The sequence below is a fragment of the Jaculus jaculus genome, chromosome 7 (genome assembly GCF_020740685.1).
Source record: "Jaculus jaculus isolate mJacJac1 chromosome 7, mJacJac1.mat.Y.cur, whole genome shotgun sequence".
Classification (NCBI taxonomy): Eukaryota; Metazoa; Chordata; class Mammalia; order Rodentia; family Dipodidae; genus Jaculus; species Jaculus jaculus.
In genome coordinates this window covers 145,629,373-145,649,767 of record NC_059108.1, presented here as the reverse complement: position 1 = coordinate 145,649,767, position 20,395 = coordinate 145,629,373, and the positions used below count along the sequence as shown (strand labels likewise).

The window sequence follows — 20,395 nt, the reverse complement described above, 5'->3', positions numbered from 1 at the left end:
TTTTCCCAGAAGCTGTTCTTGGTTGGGTGATTTCTACCGGCAACGTGAACCTGACTGCAACAGATATGATGCAGTTTTTCAGGTGTTTCCAAATGCATTGCGTCCCGTTCCCACAGCAAACCTGTGGGGTAGACTAGACACGAGGATCTATCTAGACCACCTCCTTGTCTGTTAGGATTGCTCTTCCATGAATTTAAATAAAACGTTCTTACTGAACCATCCCCCATTTCCGACCAGTCCCCTGTTGCATCTTAAGTCTCTTCTATCATAAATATACACAGAGACCTAGGACAAGTCATCTGAATTTCCCGAGTTTTTCTTTCCTTGTTTGTAGAGGAGAGATGCCAGGGGCCCTTTGTGTGGGCTGGGGGGAGGCTAGGTGAGAGAAATCAGGTCAACACCTTACAGTGACTAGTCCAGCAAGAGAAGAAATGTTTACTATTTTACCTTCTTGGTAGGACTAATGTTCTTATTCTTTTCTGTTTAGCACACTTGGTGAAAAATCAAAATAGAGTGCATGTAATATTAGCACCCAGAGAATACCCTTCTTTTGATATATAGATGTCTCTTGACCTTGATGAGGTTAAATTACAATAAACTCACAGTAAGTTGAAAATATTGTAAATCAAAATGCATTTAAAGGGTAAAAGGATTGCTACGCAAACATGAAGCTCTGAATTCTGAACCCACCTAAAATATCAAGCATGGTGGCACATGCCTATAATCTCAACACTGCGGAGGCAGGCACAGGAATTCCCTAAAGCCCATGGGTTAGCTAGTCTAACCAAAATGGTGACCATTAGGTTTGGCAAAAGACCCTGTCCTCAAAGAATAAAAAGTTAGAGATGGCCAGGTGTGGTGGCCCATGCTTCTAATCTCAGCACTCGGGATGCTGAGGTAGGAGGATGGCTGTGAGTTTGAGGCCACCCTGAGACTACATAGTGAATTCCAGGTCAGCCCGGGCTATAGCAAGACCCTACCTCAAAAAAAGAAAGAAAAAAAAAAGAAGAAGAAAGCATATAGTCTTAGCGGTTAAAATGTTTGCCTGCAAAGCCAAAGGACCCAAGTTCAAGTCCCCAGGGCCCATATAAACCAGATGCACAAGGTGACACATGAGTCTGGAATTCATTTGCAGTAGCTAGAGGCTCTGGCATACCCATTTTTCTCTCTCTCTCTTAAATAAATAAAAATTTAAAAATATTTTTTTCAAGGCAAGTAGAGCTGGATCAAAGATGGCACCTGATGTCAACCTTTGGTCTCTACATGCACACACACACACACAGGTGGACATGCATACACACATGTGTATCACACACACATACACATGCACACATGCATCAAATACCTCATCTGCCAAGCGTCCTGGCTTAGCGACATGTCAGTACTGGAAAGCACTGGTCCTTCTAGCAGCCAAACTAGAGCCATGACTCACGTCACTCCCTAGCGCCCCACAATGGCAGCCTGGCACATTGCCAGCCTGGAAAAAGATTAAAGTCCAAACCTCTCACACCGCCCCGAAGATGAAAAACCGTAAATGGGACCAGCCCTAGGGACTCTCCGCCACAGCTTAGGAGCCAGCCACCGGTTCTTCCTCCCTCCATTTGTGTGTGCAGGTGTGTGTGAGTTCCAGACGTCAACAGCGAGCCTGTCCTCTGCTCTCGAGGCTGGGGACATCTGAGCTGAAGCTGCCAGCAGCTTTGGTTCCTGGTGCTGGCCTCGACAGCTACCTTCTTGCTGTGTCCGCACACAGTAGCAGAGGAGGCTCTCCAGTCTCTTCCTGTCCTTACCAGAACATTCATCCCATCATGCTACACTCCCATGGCCTCCTGTATGCTCACTACACCCCCAAGGCCCTGCCCAGCACCGTCGCCTCAACTCACAGCCATCCTCCTACCTCAGCCTCCCGAGTGCTGGGATTAGGCCTTTCCCGGAATAAATTCTGGAGGGACAGAATTGAGTCCACACCAAGTTGATTATGCAAATAAAGTAATTCTGCCTTTGACGTGAGATGGGGGGACAGTTAAATGATAAAACATTTTCTGTGAAGGGGCCACAGAGCATAACTTCAGGTGTGTGACACATGTGGTTTATGTCACAGCTACGATGTCACAATGTATACAACAGGCGCAGCTACGATGTCACAATGTATACAACAGGCGCAGCTATGAAGTCACAATGTATACAACTCCAGTGAGGATGGCCGTGTCCCATTCAAAGTGTATTTACTGACAATGAAATCCAACTCATGTCTTTTTTTTTTTTTTTTTTTTTTTTACAAAAACTTCTCTCTCTCTAATTTTTAAAACTGTTTTATATGAGACCTCCTTGACCTAGCGGCCAGATCTTAACCCCAGGCTGCAGTCCGTGGCCTCGGTACCAGCCAGTATTTCATGAAAACCACTGAAATACTGCAAGACATCCAGAAAGATGAGGCTGGGAAGGGTTCCTCGTCGGGGCCCAGGGGGTGGGGCAATTAGAAAGTCGCTTTGTCTTGGTCACAGTTTCTGTGTCAGGGTGGAGAGTTCCACAGCAGAGACCATCCACTACCATTTCCCGGAACGAAGCAGAGCTATTGCAGTTGAGAAGTTTCCAGGGAAGGAAAAGAGGATAAAACCCATGGAGTATGGCCCTGTGCACAGACCCTGCCCCCCGTGCTCCCAGGAATCCACTGATCAGACCTCACTGTTCCGGGATGTGGCTGAAGACTTAGTTGTCCCCATTGGACCTTGAGAAATTTGAGTCACTGGAGGAGGGCCTAAAGCCCCCCGATCCTGCATCTGCCCCATGCCTCTTTAGAACTGCCCATCTTACTCGTTTAAACTTTCTTTCCTCCATTGGCCCAACACGTGAGTGGAAGTAATGACCTCCAAGTTCTTAGAACTACTCCTCCGCCAACCACCCTTTGAGATCAAGAGCTCGGAGTGGCTGCCTCAGCCGGTCACAGGGCTCTCAAATGACCCCACAGTGGTCACAGCACCCACAGAGGTGAGAGCAAGTGCCCAAAGGTTGGCTGGCTGAAGGCGCCGTCAGATCTCCGCACTCAGTGCAGCCGTGACTGAAGGTGGGCGTGTCCGCTCTGCAGATTTTGCTTGTCACTGGACCACGTGCATCGTTACAGAAAGGTTAATCGCCTGCGTTCACTTCCTGTGGACAGATTTCACAAGACCCCTGTCAGCAGGAACCCCGCGGTGCACTTGTTTGTGCTTTGCTGATCCACTTGGCTCTTATGAAAGTTTGGCCCAGACCAGCTCCTCCATGATGGTCTGTGGCTGTGACCAGAGCCCTCAGCTATTGGGTTGTTTCCCATTCATGGATTTAGGGGGAAAATGGATCATGGTGTTTTGTTTTTTAAGGGCTCAATTCTTTTTTTTTTTTTTTTTTGCCTGGGGGGTGGTTCAAGGTAGGGTCTCACTCGGGCCCAGGCTAACCTGGAATTAACAATGTAGTCTCAGGCTGGCATTGAACTCATAGCGGTCCTCCTACCTCAGCCTCCCAAGTACTGGGATTAAAAGTTTTCCCCACTACCTTCAGCAGGGGAGAAAATGGGAGTACCAGGGCCTCAGGCGGCAGTTGCAAATGAATTCCAGATACATGCACCGCTTTGTGCATCTGGCTTTATGTGAGTACTGGTGAATTGAACTTGGGTCATTAGGCTTTGCAGGCAAGTACCTTAACCACTGAACCATCTCTCCAGCCCTCAATTCTTTATTATAGGCATTGAATTCTCTGGCATCAACTCTAGGCATCAGATAACCTGTATTATCACCCTACTTCCTCTGTGGTCTAGATAAGGTCTGTGGTCTTTTCTACCTCAGTTTCCTCATCTGTAAAATGAGGGTGATGTTCTCCTAATAGCCCAGTAAGTGGGATGTTAGAAAACTCAGATGAGCTAGTAGTTCATAAAATTCTTTTAAAAAGTAAAAATTCCTTATATTTGTAAGTGTGAACTCATGAAACTTAATGGCTTTAGTAGTCTCTAGGCTCTCATAATTCCAAACTAAGATCAAAAAGAAATTCTCTCAAGAAGATGTCTATTCTTCCAAGAAAATCATATAAGGACTAAATGAAAGCTGGATATGATGGCTCATACCTATAATCACACCACTTAGGAGGCTGAGGTGGGAAAATAGCTATGAGTTCAAAGCGAGCCCGGGACACAGTGTGAGCCCCTGTCCCAAAATAGCAACAAAGAACCAAGTGTGTGGGGTCCTTGAGTGCCCCCCCTTAAAGAACTTGAAATTTCTTCATCCTCATTCCGTGTAGGAAAGCACTAAAGAGGATAAGTCAGGGCCGTGAGCTATGGGCTGGTTTTGGGACAGAGCTCTGAGTGTGAGTTGAGCTTGCTCGCCAACCAAAGGAGGTGGTTAAGCTGTAGGAAATCCTAAAATCCCAAGGTTTCCTCTTGAAACAGTTTGCCTCTCTCTGGGATCTCCGCAGGCTCATAGAAAAGCGACAGCACTCAGGCAGAAGTAGCTACGCGACTTCAATATTAAGACGCCTCAGAGTGCCTAGGAGCGGTTCAAGGACTGTGTCTCCGGGCCATGAGGTTCTCTGTCCGTCTACCATCTGTCCATTTCACGAACATCCATTCTCCCATTTGGGTTGGGACTTCTTGACTGTGGGTTATGAAGTTCTGTGCTGAAGGAAATCACACAGGAAATAAGAGGAGGTCTCACTCAAGTGGCTTTTTCTTGCCATGAGACAGGGCTTGTCTAGAAGCAACCATAGCAAACAGGTCACAGGGCTGGGCTGGCTTGTGAAGGTGTCCTTCAGGTTGATTAGCAGTTGAATGGAGTGACCAGCCTCACTGCTGGCTGTGGCGCCTGCAGGTTCCCATCTTGCCCTCCTGACTGCCCGAGCTCTGTGCTGCCCTGACCTGCGCTAATGCTTAGATACACTCCCTGCCCTCTACTGGGAGCATCTAGGTGAGCCTCCCAGACCCTGTATTAGAAAGAGATGGGAGAATGGGTATGCCAGGGCCTCATTTACAGTGGCTAGAAGCCCTGGTGTGCCCATTCTCTCTCTCTGTCTCTCTCTCTTTCTCTCAAATAAATAAATTAAACATTAAAACAAGTAATTTCCTTGCAATATATATTGACTGTCTTGTTGCTGGGACAAAACACCCAACGAGAAGCAGCTTTTGGAAGGAAAAGGGTTTATTTCCAGCTTATACTTTAGAGGGCAAGTGTCCTCGTGGCGGGGAAAACAGGGCAAGAGCGGACAGCCAGGCATCACATGTCTTCATCAGCAGGCAGGAAGGAGAGTGAGATACTAATGCTGGCAAAGTGGGCTGGACTCCCAAATCCTAAGGCCCAGCCCTCAGTGACCAACCTGGCAAGGCTCCCCCTCCCAAAGGCATCACCAGCTGGGGAGTAAGTATGAGACTTAATCAAAAGCACACAGGCTATGGGGTGTGTTTCATTTGACATTCAAACTACCACAGCGAGTACACCTGTCACCCCAGCACTGGGGAAGTACAGATAAGATAATTGCTACAAGTTTGAGCCCAGTATGGTCTTCCTATCAAGTTCCAGGCTAGCCACAGATACATACCAAGACCCTGTCCCAGCACAAACAAAAACAAGTAAACAAGAGGGCAATCTTCTTTACAACTGGGTCTAGAATTAGAACACTCTTAGCTGTATCTCTCATAACCACAGGGACTAGCAAGGAAGGGGCCACTTGACCTTGGCTTTAAACTTCAAAGACTCCTAAGGAGCAAACAGTAAGTAATCAATAAATACCAGGTAAATTACATTTCTAGATATACTAATTCAGCAAAACTTGAAATACCCACTCAAGTGCCAGATGTTCCACACTCTAAAAAAAAAAAAAAAATCTACAGATGTATAAGCCAGCCACTTCCTGTAAACAGTGCTCTAAGTTACCAGAAAACTGTTCAGCCATCATCAATACACGGAATGATCAAAGAGCAGCTTCAAGGCCTGAACAAGGTCTGGGCGATAAAAGAGACAAGAACACAGAAGGACCATCAAGGATATACCTGCCATGAGCAGACAAGAAACTGCTAGCCTGAAGTGTCTGTGATTACCTAAATTTACGTGTTTAAGGTTGGCTTGGGGCTAGGGAAATAACTCGGTGGGTAAGGTGCTTGCCTGGCAAACTTGAATACCTGAGTTCAATGCCCAGAACCTGGGTCAACATGCCAGGCATGGTGGCATGCATTTGTAATCAAAGCGAGGGTGAGACAGAGATGGGAGGGTCCCTGGAGCTTGAGAGCCAGCTAGCCTCGCCTGATTGGTGAGCTATAGATCAGTGAGAGGCTCCATCTCAATAGAGGTTAGATGGCATTCACGGGGGTGACACTTGAGGCTGTCCTCTGACCTCACACGCACACACATTGAACACCCCCATATATATACACACATTAAAAACAAGATCAGGTTGATTAAGGAATACGAGGTGTCTAGCATTTGCTTTGTTTAAAAGCCAAAGTACAGAGGAGGAGGATTTTATTTGTCCCGAATTACTCAAGTAGAAATCTTCCAAGCCGGGGGAAGGCTGTTCATTTTATGCTCCAGTAGTAGACGTGGTGATATGACATTGCCACTGTCGCAGGTTTCCTGGTCTTCATCCTCTATTGGAGGGCATTTTCTGGTTGGTTCCTGTGGCACGCATATGCCACTGAAGAATGCCACCACACTGCTTGCTTCGGGAGTTACTCATTTCATTCTGTGGGTGGTTTTATTTTAGGGAGATGAGTAGCAGAGGAAGGGATGCACTTTGCAAAGAACAAATTGGTTGTTTGTGATCTGCTTCTGTTGATTACCATGCAGGCTAGGAGTTCCTGGAGAGAAGGAATCAGAAAATTAAATTCCAGAATATCTTTGTTGCTGCATTGATTTCTAGCACAAACACCCATGACTTTGAAGAGGAAAGGGTAGCCAGCTTCCTAGGTTAATATCTGGGTAGGTTAGAAGGGGAGCTGCAGAGCTGTCTTTGAACTCACCCTTTTCTCAGAGTAGGGATTGTACCTAAAGCCAGTTCAGTTGTGTTTAGAAGAAGTTGTATAGGGGGAAAAAAAGCAAACCATCATTTACTCTTACGCCTGGTATGACCTTACCTTGAGTGATATCTTCCATGGAAACAAGGAGCCCCGGGTGGTGCTTAGGAGCCCAGTGAGATCCACCTAATCCCAAAGACGTCGCCCAAAACTGTAAGCCTGAGAAATACTGGCCATGTGACCACAGCGATTTCCTTTCGCTTCCTTTCTGTTTACTGAGGATATACTGAGCTGCGATCCCCTTAATGTCTTTCCTGTGAGAGAATACTCTCTCCCATAAAACCTGCGTGGAAGCAATTGAATTTTCCCTAGGCTTTAGTTCACCATGCCTCAGGCCTAAAGACCTTTGACTGAAGGAAGCTAAGACTCAAGGGTACAGGTTTGCTACTCACCCCTTCCCAAGGACCCATCAGTAGTAGATGCTTTGCCAGGTTGGGAATTCTTGTTCATGGCTTCTGTCAAGTTTAAAGGCTAATTGCATGTGGCCTGCTGTTAGGTGGAATACAGGAGCCCATAGCCTTACCATTATCGCCTTCACCACTGCCGATGCCAACAGTGGTGGTCGTGAATGGACCTTAGGAGCAAAGGTGAGGGGCTGGAGAGATGGCTTAGCAGTTAGGGCACTTGCCTGCAAAGCCAAAGGATCCAGGTTTGATTCCCTAGCACCCATGTAAAACCAGGTGCACAAGGTGGCACATGCGTTTCGAGTTGGTTTGCAGTGGGTAGAGGCCCTGGTGTGCCCATTCTCTCCTTCCCACCCTCTCTGTCTCATCTACCTCTCTCTCTCTCTCTCTCTCTCTCTGTCATAAATAAATAGTTGTTTTTTTAAAGGAGTGTGAGAGCTGGGGTGATGGCTCAGTTGATAAAATATCTCCTTCTGAAAAGCACAAGGACCTGAGTTCAGATTCCCAGCAGCTACATATTGATCAGCCCAGCTCTGGGGCAATGGAGGTAGGAGGATCCCCATGGCTTGTTAGCTAATTTGTCTGGAATCAGTAAGCTCCAGGCTCAGTGATAAACCCTGTCTAAAAAATAAGGTGGGGGCCGGAGAGATGGCTCAGTGGTTAAAGGTGCTTGCTTGAAAAGCCTGAGGGCCCCAGTTTCATCCTCTAGTACCCATGTAAAGCCAGATGCTTGATGTGGCACATGCATCTGGAGTTTGTTTGCCGTGGCAGGAGGCCCTGCCACACCAATTCTCTCTATAAATAAATAAATAACATAAGGTAGAGAGCAATTGAGACTCTTGATATTAACCTTATCCTCCAAACACACACACACACACACACACATGCACATATACATACACATGCAAAAAAAAAAAATAAGAAAAATAGAGAAAGGAATGGTGAGCAGCCACTCTATCTACCATTAGGATGGCTCAGATATAGGACTTGAGAGGAGCCCCTTCCGTCCTGTGGCCACACATGGAGGGACATCCCTTGTGTCAGGAAAGTGGCACTGCTTCTCTTTGGAAGTGAAGTCAAGGACCATGAAATGGTGCAAAGCGAAGAGTGTGGGCCCTTGGTTCCCTTCTTACCTTGAGCAAAACGTCTCACCTGGGTCAGTCCAGTATCCATATTTGTGTACTGCTTCAGAGCAAATAGCATCAAAAACTTCTCTCTCATCTTCTTGGTTCCCGTTCTTTTCTCTGGACTCTCTTCCTTCCTTCCGCCTCATCCACTCCATCTCTCACCAGCAGCCACAATACCAGGTTGTTATTATTTCTTGACATATATAATCACACTGTAGTGAGCCACTTGCATTTCTCCATCACACTCTAAAGTGTGATTGGCAGGGGTTGCAAAAGGCCAAGTGGGAACTTGAATCCAAGCCTTTGGCTCCCAGCCCAGTTCCTTCTCCATCACCGCCCCCCCCCGACACACACATCACATTCTGCCCCTCATTTTCCTTTAAAGGACCCAACGGCTCCCAAGCGTGGATATTATCCCAGGGAGCCCGGGAGTGGGGAGCACCGCTGAGGATACATACCTGCACAGAGAAAAACAGGGTGCTTGGAGATCACAAGAAGGGCTCTTGGCCGCTGGGCTCCAGCTGAGGGGGTCCCAGCCCCAGGGGGGCGTTCCAAAGCTGCGAAGTGAGATCCCTGCTGACTTGGGAGGCCACTGCAAAGGAGAGGGCATAAGGGGACTCCAGCCATTTGCAGCCCAAGGCCCCAAGCATTTGTCTGATTGCCCCCAGCCCAACACCCCAAGCGCCCAACATCCACCTCTGACAATAGTCACTGGGGTTTGTCTTCAAGAGAAAGGAGGTATTTGGAGGATGCCTTCTTTCTCTTGAAGACAAACAAATAAGGACTCTCACAGCAAAATGTTGACTGGCACTAGGTGTGGTCTGCAGACAGCTCGCTTGCTCCAGCCCCCACATGGGTTCTAGACCCCCAGTGATCTCAGCTGCTTTTGCTTCTGTGTCCCGCATCCCAGCTGAGCCAGGGCTCCATCCTCTGAACAGCCCAGCCCAGGAAGGGGAAATGAAGGGGATGTGTCTCATCAGGGTCACATCTCTGCCCAACAATGGTCAATCACTATTGGGTGTGGGGGGGACAGTGAGTCCCTCTGTATTAGCTACTTCTCTCATGGCTCTGACAAAAGAAACTTAAGGCAGGAAGGTTGCTTTGGGCTCACGGCGCACAGGGTGCGTGGCGGCGGCAGCCAGAGCACGGGACATCAGCAGTCAGGAAACAGAGAGGAGGCATGCGGATACTCAGCTATTTCTCTCCTTTCTTTGCAGTCCAGGATGCCAGCTCATGAGACGGTGCCACCCACAGCTAAGGGCGAGTCTTCCAGGTTCAGTTAACTTAATCTAGAGACTCCCTCATAGCTAAACACAGAGATTTGTTAGGTGATTCTAGATGCAATCAAGTTGACACCCTTTTACCATTGAGCAATGTGGTTAAGACAGCCAATGTATAGCAGAGCCATCCTCTGCAACAGGAACCTCTCGAAGGGGCAGGTATGACCAATGGTAGCTCTGCTTGTCTTATAGAAAGAGGAAGATGGGATTGATGGAGGGAAGGAGGGAAGAAGCAAAGAAATCAAGATGAGAAAAGGCAAAAGAAGAAAAAAAAAAAAAGCAACCTTTTTCCTCCAGTTCCTTGTTCCCTTGCACTGGGGGCTTGCCAGGGGCTCCCTTGCACTTTGCAGATTCTGGATCTACATTTCCCCGAAGACTGGCTGTCTGCAGAACAGGGGAAAACAAACCAGAACCTCTCATAAATCAGTAGAGGTCACTGCCAAGAGCTTTGTGCACTTGCTGTCCCTGGCAGTGATAAACTCATTGCATTTGGGAAATGGCCAAAGACCCTGAGTCTGATCTTAATTCTCATTCCCAGAAAAAATAAAAAAATAAATAAATCTCAGCACTTGGTTCCCCTCACCCCCTGGTTACTGCCTTTGTGTTTCTTAGACGAAGCTGGAAGGAACACAGTTCTGGGGCTGGGTACATCAAAGGCTTTTGTGTCTTTGCTGGGGGTGGGGGAGGGGTGGGAGGTAAGGAGGAGCAGGACAGGGGAGTCATAGAATCCCTAGACTATGTGAAAGGGAGGGCCAGGCCAGAGGAAGGCTGGGGTTACGGTTCCCATGGGGGGCCCGGGGAGATCTACAGAGCTTCCCAACCCTGTGTTTGTCAGACCTGAACACCGGGTCTGCTCTCATGCTTTGATTTTCCTTCCCTGGTAGGGTCATGTTTAGACTAGCAGTGGAGTCTGCAGGGTAAGACCACCTTATGACATCACCCTCCAATGGGCCAGGCTCTCGCTCCCTACATGGTCTCCACACTGCCCTTGCCTGGTACCTGGCTTTGGAGTTAGCCATTTGACTTGGTGCCCACACGTTCTTACCCTTGGATCTTCCTGCCTTCTCAGTGTAGTCAGGTTACACAGCTTTCTCCCCCAGCTCCCATTAAAGCTAGGAGACACCTTTCTCTGTGCCTACTCAGGACTTCCCATCTTGAAAAGGAGTTTTCTAGATGATAGGCCACTTTCCTCTACCCCTGGAAAGGTAGACCGGTCCTAGTTACCCCCATCTGTAATACCTGTGCTTACACTTCTTGGCAACCCTTGCATCTTGGTAGAAAGTCAGCCTGCCTGTAGAGCCCAACTATGTGACAACAGAGTTCCCTTTGTCTTATCTAGCCTATAATCTCAGTGCCAGACACAGTGCCTGGCACCAAGGAGATGTTCAGTAGGTACTTGCTGAACAGTGTCATGAGCAAGTGTTTAGACACCTGCTTGTCCTTGTCTCATTTCCATTGACAAGAGCTTTCTTTGAGTGGGTTGGGTTTTTCCTGCCTTCGGTGAGGCTATAGAAATTGATCCCATCAGGGTTGAAATGTGTTGCTGAGAACAGAACAGCCAAGCTAGGAGAGGTTCCTCACACCTCTTTGGGAAGCAGAAGGGCGTTGTAAGATGTATACTGGAGGCTTAGAGTCCACAATCCAGAAGAGGCAAGGATGCATTAACGAGAGCTTTGGAGAGGCTCCAAGGATATTAGGTCAGGCCTTTCCAGATGACTCAAGCCACCTGGCTCTGTCGGCCAGACAGAAGCAATGCCTGACCCAAGAAAGAGACAGTGAGTCATTTTTACTCAGGGTTACCATTTGTACCTAAGATTTAAATGTTAGAACAATTTCAAGAGACAACAAATGAAAGCAAATACTAATGACGCCCCTCAGTCTGGGCTCTAGGGCTAAGAGGGGTGTTTGGGCCAAGAGGCTCACGTTCCTCCATGGGGAGTATGTTCCTCACTCCTCCTTCCATTAAGAATATGGAAGCAGGGACATGAGCCAACCATAAACTAAAGCAAGCCTGAAGCAGTCACACTTGAATATTAAATTCAAACAAGCATTTTGGTGAATCAAGAGTCTCTGAGTGTTAGTGTGGCATTGCATAGAGTAAATACACTTATTTAGTTCACAGGTTTGGAACCTGAAAAGCTCAGCTCAGGCAGCCCCATCTGTTGAGCCTGTGATAAGTGCACTCCTACTGTACCACGGTATGGAAGGTGGCACCGTGGTGGGAGTGGGCAAGGATGGAACACGTGGTCAGAACTGAGGCCAGAGCGAGTCAGAGGCAGGCTTGCTCTTTGTGTAACAACTTGCTCCAGTAGGAAGTAACTGGATTTCTGCAAGAACTATATTAATCGTTTCTAAGGGTGGTAGACCCTGCCCCCACATAACTTAACTACCTATGAACAGGCACCACCCCCTAAAAATTTCTACCATTTCTCAACAGTGCCACACTGGGACCAAGCTTTCAGTATCTGAACAAATGGGAAATAGGCTTAACTCACATCCAATCCACAGTGTCATGTAACCTCAACCACATGGGTGACTCTGCTGGGCAGTGTGCATGTTTCAAACACAGAAACAGGACTTCCGGTTAAGATGACGGCATAGGTACCACGCCAAAGCAGCCTAGGGGGGAAAAAGACCAAAAAAAAACCTCAGCAAAATACACACTTTTACTAAAATGTGAGGTGTATAAGAAATTGAAATGGCAGTGAAGAAGTCGGAGAAATCCAGAGCATCCAGAGCCCACACAGGCCAGCAAAAGCGGCCTGGCAGGTCTGCAGACCACAGCAGCAGCGCACCAGATAGCTGCCAGGCTCGGCTCCAGCCGCAGGAAAAGCCAGGCGCGGGGAGCTTCCACTCACACTGGTGTTCTCCGCAAACTCTAGAAACGGGAAGGGAGAGCGGCAGTGAATAACGGAGAAGCAGATCACAAGGTAGAACACGTGGAACAGCGAGAGAACTACAGCAGCTGAGGCTCCCTCCCCTCCCCCACCGCCTGAGCCCATCTCCAGCAAACAGAGCAATGGTCCCAGGACCCGGCCACGCCAACTTGAGCCGACAGCAGGACGCAAGCAGGAGCAGAGTCCGGCAGCAACATCAGCGGCTCCAGCACCGGCAACAGCGGTCCTAACAATGGCGGATTCAGTAGTGGCAGCAGCGGAAGATCCAGCAGCAGCAGCTTCAGAGGCAGCAGCAGCAGCTTCAGCGGCAGCAGCGGCGGCTCCAGCAGTGGCAGCTACAGCAGCAGCAGTGGATCCAGCAGCAGCAGCTTCAGTAGCAGCAGTGACAGATCCAGCAGCGGCAGCTTCAGCAGCAGCAGTAGCGGTTCCAGCAGCAGGGGTGCCGATCTGCAGGACCACAGTTGCCAGGCTCAGTTTGCCCCGCAGGAAAAGCCAGTGCCCAGCTCCAGAAATCAGAACAGCAGCCCAATGACCCAGCCAGCAACTTGACTGAGACCAAAATCATCCAAGGTAACTGGGATTGCACCAGGGAAGGGTCTCACTTGGTCACAAGCTGACATGGATCCCTCAACAGACCAGAAATCTTAACCTCTTTGTTGATAGAGGATCTGGTTGCTATAATATCTACTCTTGCATAAATCCTCAGTGCTGTTTTTGATTGAATGTGTACAGTGTTTAGTTAAATTTTAGAATCTACCTGTATTTTATTCCACTCAGCCTACTTGAATACTCCCATAGCAGGGAAACTCAACCCCTAGGAACACCTTTGTAGATATTCTGAGAATCTTAAGTGCCACACCTAACACCTTAAACTCCTACCCTGAAGATATTTAACATCAAATTAATTGATACAGCTAAGAATACCCAGCTAGCTAGAACATCCAAGCATTAACTTAATCCAAGATGCAAAAATATATACATTATAACACAAGAAACACTAAAAAGCAAGACAATATAAATATACCTAAAAGTATTAATGCATCAGAAATGACCTCCAGTGAGAATGAGTTAGAGGAAATGCCTGAGAAAGATTTCAAGAGAATGATTGTAAATATGTTCAAAGAAGTCAAAGAACAAATCAAAGGAATCAAAGAAGAAATCAAAGAGAAAATCAAAGGAATCAAAGAGGAAATCAAAGAAGATGCACGACACCAATTTCATGAAATAAAGAAGGCAATACAAGACATAAATAAGGAAATAGAAATAACAAAGAAAAACCAGTCAGAATTACTAGCAATGAGGAACACAGTTAATGAAATAAAAAACTCTAGAAAATCTCACCAGTAGGATGGATGAGGGAGAGGACAGAGTATCTTAGGTAGAAGACCAGGTGGCAGATCTAATACAGTCAAACAAAGAGAAAGACAAACTTATAGAAAAGTATGAGTGGGAATTTCAAGATATTCGGGACACTATGAAAAGATCAAATATAAGAATTCAGGGCATAGTAGAAGGAGAAGAATTCCACTCCAAAGACATAGTAGGCATCTTCAACAAAATCATAGAAGAAAACTTCCCCCAAATTGGGAAAGAGGTGCCAATGCAGATACAGGAAGCCTTTAGAACCCCAGCCAGACAAAACCCAGAAAGAACCTCTCCTCACCATATCATAATCAAACTACAAAACACACAAACCAAAGAAAAAATATTGAAAGCAGTTAGAGAGAAAAATCAAGTTACCTACAAAGGCAAGCCCATCAGGATCACAGCAGATTACTCAACACAAACTTTAAAAACCAGAAGGGCTTAGAGTGATATATTCTAAGTTTTGAAAGATAACAACTGTCAACCAAGGTTACTTTATCCTGCAAAGCTATCCATTCAAATAGACGGAGAAATAAGGACATTCCATGACAAAAGCAGGTTAAAGGAGTATTTGAAGACAAAACCAGCTCTACAGAAAATACTTGAGAGTCCTCCATGCTGAAGAAATAGAAAAGCACACATATAAGGAACCTGGGAAAAACAAGCAATACTCAAATATTAGTTAACACAAGAGAGCAAAGGTAGAACCAGAACCACACACACACAAAAAAAAGGCAAACATAAATACACACCTTTCAATAGTATCTCTTAATATCAACAGCCTCAGTGCCCCAACCAAAAGACATAGGTTTGCAGACTGGGTTAAAAAGCAGGATCCTACAATTTGTTGTCTCCAAGAAACTCAAACACAGAAACATACTGTTCCCCTCTGTAAAGAACTTAGATGAGAGTGGACTGGATTTTTTTCTGTGAGATTTTTCAGAAAAACATTTCACAGGAAACTTGTTAAATGTGAACACATTGGACCATCAAGCTGCCTCAGGGAGCGAGCCACTGTTACACTTCTCTTGACTCCCTGTGGTGAGTTCATTCCCATCAGCGAGGTGTTGGAAAACATGAGGGCCTCTTGGGGAAGAGGAAAGCTGGGGCTCAACAGAGCATGGGATGCAGCGGGCCCTACGTTTACCATACGTACTGTCCCACATGCTTTCTTTTACTGGGGAGGAAGAACCTTCAAAGCCACTCCACGCATTTGTCAAGAGTAGTGGGCATTGTTAGGATCTGCAGCCACTGCGACCTCTTGAGGTTACTCCTTCTGCCTAAAGGAAATGGTTCGTCCTTTGCACCATCTCTCCAGCCTCCCTGCCCTGCATCCACTAGCCCCAGGCACCTACCATTCCACTCTCGGAGTCCATGACTTTGACATGTTATCTCCCATGTGTAAACGAAGTCATGCTGCATTTGTCATTTTGTGCCTGGCTTGTTTTATTTAACCTTACGTTCTCTAGGTTCATCCAGGCTGTGTTGCATGACAAGATTTCCTTCTCAATTAAGGCTGAAGATATACATGCGTGTGTGTGTGTATATATATATATATATATATATATATATATATATATATGTGTGTGTATATATATATATATATATATATATATATATACACATATGTGTGTGTGTTCTCCTTATCATTCATTGGCTAATAGACACCTAGGTCAGTTGCATATTTGGGCTACTGTGCCTTCACTTTGTTTTAACTTGACTAGGGAAAGAATCTTGGCAAGTTGTGGTCACTACTCTGGACTACACTGGCCAAGTATCTCAAAAATATACTACCTTGTTGATGGAAGGTCTCTGCCTCCCATCTCTACTTGCTTAGCCTCCTCTGGGGATGAGCAGTCAGGGAAAAAAAAAAAACCCTCAAAATAAGTCTTGCCTTTCAGCTGGGCACGCTCTCTTCACTGTCCAGCTCTGTATTTCCCCTGGAGAGTGAATGCCATGAGGCCCAATAATAGTCCTTTATTAGGCACACTGCTGGCCAACAATCTCCCCCTTCCTCAGCTGGGCCCCTTGGTGGTTGGAGCTAGACGTCCTCTAGAGACTCATGTGTTCTGGATGTTGGGCCCCAGCTGCTGGCAGTTTGGGAGGTGGAGCCTGGCTGGAGGAGGTGTGTAGCGGGTGGGGGGGGGGTTAGGGCTATTATAGCCAGCTTCCCCTTGCCAGAGCTCAGGTCACTCTCTTGCTACTGCTTTCCCCTGCCATCACGAGGCTTCCCCTCAAGACTGTAAGCCAAAATAAAAACTCTCCTTCCCATCAGCTGCTTCTGGTCAGGTGTTTGGTCAGGTGGGGGAGATGGCTTGGGTGGTAAAGTGCTCACGTGCAGGCATGAGGGACGGAGTTTGGTCCCCAGAATCCACAAGGGTAGGGTATAGGCCTGATGGTGTGTAATTTCAATAGTAGGGAGGTGGAGACAAAGCTCAAAGGCCAGATAGTTTAGCCTACATGGGGAATACCAGGCCAACAAGAGATCCTGCCTCAAAAAGGAAAAGTAGGGGCTGGAGAGATGACTTAGCGGTTAAGTGCTTGTCTGTGAAGTCTAAGGACCCCGGTTCGAGGCTCGATTCCCCAGGACCCACGTTAGCCAGATGCACAAGGGGGCGCACGCGTATGGAGTTCGTTTGCAGAGGCTGGAGGCCCTGGAGCACCCATTCTCTATCTATCTGCCTCTTTCTCTGTCTGCCTGTCACTCTCAAATAAATAAAAGTAAAAAATAAAAAAACTTCCTTTTAAAGGAAAAGTGGGAGACAGTGTTCCTTTGGAATGACAACCAAGATTGTCCTTGGCTCTCCACACACATTATGCATACACCCACACACCCACCTGTGCCTACACACACACACACACACACACACACACACACACACACAAATGTTATATTAATCAAATAACATAGAACCACCTGGGGACTGGCTTTTTTCACTCACCATAATTCCCTAGTCTTTCAAGTTGTTGGGGATCTCCTGTCTATTTCATTTTGTTGCTGCTCCTGTGGTTTTAATCACCATGTACCCCAACGTAACACCCAGTCCCAATCACAAATCCGCTGCTCGCTGAAAAGGCTTCCGTTACTGGTGTCTCTGAGTTTGGTTTGTGAGAGATGGGACATGCTGCGCGTTTTCTTACATCCACTCGAACACTCTAAGTTCCTTTGTGTCTTTTCCCCAAAACGTGTCCAAGTGGGTTGTCATTCCATTAGCCCTGGTTGACAGTTCTTTCTCGTGTCTCCCTGTCCCCCGCCCCCCGCCCTTCCCCAGGAGCACATCTACAAGTTGATGAAAAGTGACAGCTATGCCCGCTTCCTGCGGTCCAACGCTTACCAGGACCTGCTGCTGGCCCGGAAGAAGGTATCTCTGGGGAGGGCGGGCTTGCCTTCCTTCGCACTGTGGGCCCTCGCTGCTGCTTGCTTCTGGTGTGAAATGAGACTACCATACTGTGGGTTTTTTTCTTTCCTTTTCTTTTCTTCTTCCCCTTCTCTATCCACTCCCCTCCAATGGAAAGGAGCAAGATGGCCAGTGCCCTAGTTTTCCCCCAAGGTCCAAGGTCTGGGATGTGACATTCCGCTTTCAGGTCCCCTTTGCATCTGTTTGCATGCTTTGCCCCCAGGGACAGAGGTGTGACCAGATACCACAGGCACTGGCTCAGCCCAGGAATGCCTGTCTGGCACTGACCCCAGAAAATCCCTGAGGATACCAGAGACAATCTTTCACTGCCAAATGTAGCTCCTCCCAACAGGCCTTCTTTCTTCAGGCAGCTTTGAGAGGAGGTGCACGTAGCAAGGACGGGGGTAAGCCCCTCATGGGGCAGAAAGCCTGACTGGTTTCAAGAAAGCCACGAGATCTCTGACGTTACCCCGGTGTTGTCCCTCCCTGCCACACCCTTCCTCGCCCTCATCTATCCCAAAGTTGTTTCCTGTCCTTTAAACCAAGTGGTGATTACATCCCAGCTCCCTTCTCCACTGAGAGCTAATTCATGGCCCTGCAACCCTTGGAGTCCTGGGGAACCTTAGCATTAAAATGGAAAGGGGGATTGGAGCAGGGACAAAATCAGTTGGATTTCTGGGAGGGGAAGAAAAGCAGGAAGGTGTGTGGGGCTACAAGCAGTGAGGCAAGGGACAGGGCATGTGGTTCCAGTAAGCCTGCTGATCCACTGTCCTTCTTAAGTCTAACCCGAGGCTCGTGTGTGGTTCAGTGTGGCTAGACTTGCACCGCATCCCACGGCTTTCATGTCTTCCCATGCTGCAGCCCGGTCACCTCCTTCAACCCCTTTCACCCAGCCTCCCAGCCCCAGTATCCAAGCACCGCAGGGTCCGTATCAGGCTGCCTGTGAGCCGGGCACCCTTCGCTATGTACCGTCAACCTCGTGTGCCGGGACCCTGTCTGTGTATCCAGTTGTGACTATTTAATTCCAGAGCTTATGAGCACACTTAACTCCTGCCCTCCTTGCCTGGAGGTAGCACCCAGAAGAACCCTAATACTCTGAGAAAGAGAGGATTTCTGGATTGTCGATGCTGTCCAAAGCCCAGCTCTATTGTTTCCCATGTCCCTCCCTTGGGTACAAGCTACTGCCTTGGGAGAATGTGCAGCCTGGACTTTGGCCAGCTCCCTCGTTGGAGGATGTCAGTGAAGCAGCTATGGTGGAGGGGGGCTGACACCCCCACAGATGGCTCGGAGGGCCACTTTTTCAAACACTAGAGGAAGAGAGAGCAAGGTCATTGAGACTTTGGAAGTCTATACCCCATATATTATCAAAGAGAGGCAAAAATAAGTTTCCCTTATTTCTTGGAGCTCATGCCACCTGAACTGGCTCCATATTTGGGCACATTGTAAAGCTCTGGTGATTTCACCAATCACATCAAGGGCAGAGGTGAGAGGTCCTTCAGTCTTTCATAGGTGTGAACACGGAAGGAAGATGCACCTCAACTCAGGAAGTGCCCTGAGCTAGCTAAGAAAACTTCCAGGAGGCCAGCTGAGTGGGGAAGGAGCTAACCTCCTTCCTGGTAGTGGTTACAAAGGAAGTGCATTGCTGTGCCCTCCAATGAAGGAATGCCCTATGGCAAAAAGCTGGTGCACATGTCAGTCCCCTTCCCAGATTGAGGGGCTGTTTCTCCACAGTGACCTTCTCCTTACCTGTCTCCATGGGGGTCTCCAGGCACAGATCACACTTGTCACTTGCACCCTCACTGTAGGCCGACAGTGTCTTTTGCTTTCAGTGGTGTGCTCATCATGTGGTAGTGATGTCCAGGCCACAAAAGGTACGTAGAGTCACAACCTCCAGGCACAAGAGAGTAGGAGTTGGTCTAGAATTTTGGCTGAGAATAGCCCCTGATAGAATCCGGAAGCACAGCTTTGTTCCCCCATTCTTGTTCATGTCTGTTATTTTCAAAAGAGAAGGTAGCTGCTCTGGAGAACCAGGTTCTGAAGGGGCAGGTGAGCCGGATTTTGAGGGCAACATCAGGACAATTAAGTACCAATAACGATGGGATTCCAGGGCAGCTCCTCAAGAGAATTCAATTCGGTGGCCAGGGTTCGATCATAATAGGCCCCGGATGTTGGAGCTAGGATGGACCTGACTTGACCTAAATGTCTGCCTGTCACTTGGGCCGCCCATGGGATTAGAGCTGAGCCTTGCCATCCCTGGAATGGAGTCTTAGGATAACTCTCAGAGCTGGCCATGGGTCCTGTAGGCCCTTATGTGAGAAGAAAGTCTAGCCCAGATCTACAATGGCGTGTCATCTGTGTTGTGTTTTCTTTCCACAACCTCGTATCTGTCTTTCTGGCAGCTGGCTGAGCGGGCCTGGGCACGGGAGCCAAAGAGCTTTATCCACTCCCGACAGATGGCTTCCTCTGCCTGCCCCCTCTGCTTCCAGCACATTCTACAGATCCACAGACACCTGGCTGCTTCTTCAGTTTCCAAGTCGTGATTATTTGCTGGCGGGGGGCGGGGGGGGGGGTTGTTGCTGTGTGTGTCCTGTGCCAACGTGTGTACTGTGAATATCTCAGTCTTGGGCTCAGGACCCGGGTCAGGGTTCTAAGATAAGCCAGTGGGCATTTGGGATAGAATTCTGCTCTTCCCCATAGGAAACTTGGGGAGAGGGTCAGGCACACCCTGCCCCTCTCCTCCTCCTATGAAGCATGTATGAGAACATTCGAGGCCTTTACCTTCTCTTCTCTTGACCCATGAGCCTCAGCCAAGTGTTCCCCAGGAAGATTCCTGAACCTCCCAGAACATATTCTAAATACACCTTGGAAGTGTCACCTGCCTGGGTACCAAGAGAGCATCT

At 47.9% G+C, this 20,395-nt stretch overlaps 1 protein-coding gene across 2 annotated transcripts in view; it reads left to right on the top strand.

The window, feature by feature from the left end:
• Positions 1 to 20,395, top strand: part of Rgs6 (regulator of G protein signaling 6) — a 610,193-nt gene that overhangs the window by 567,147 nt on the left and 22,651 nt on the right. For both annotated transcript variants that reach the window (XM_004649425.2, XM_045154255.1), the window contains exon 16: positions 17,370 to 17,459. In XM_004649425.2, coding sequence (XP_004649482.2) covers positions 17,370 to 17,459 — 90 coding nt within the window. The remainder of the gene's footprint in view (positions 1 to 17,369; positions 17,460 to 20,395) is intronic.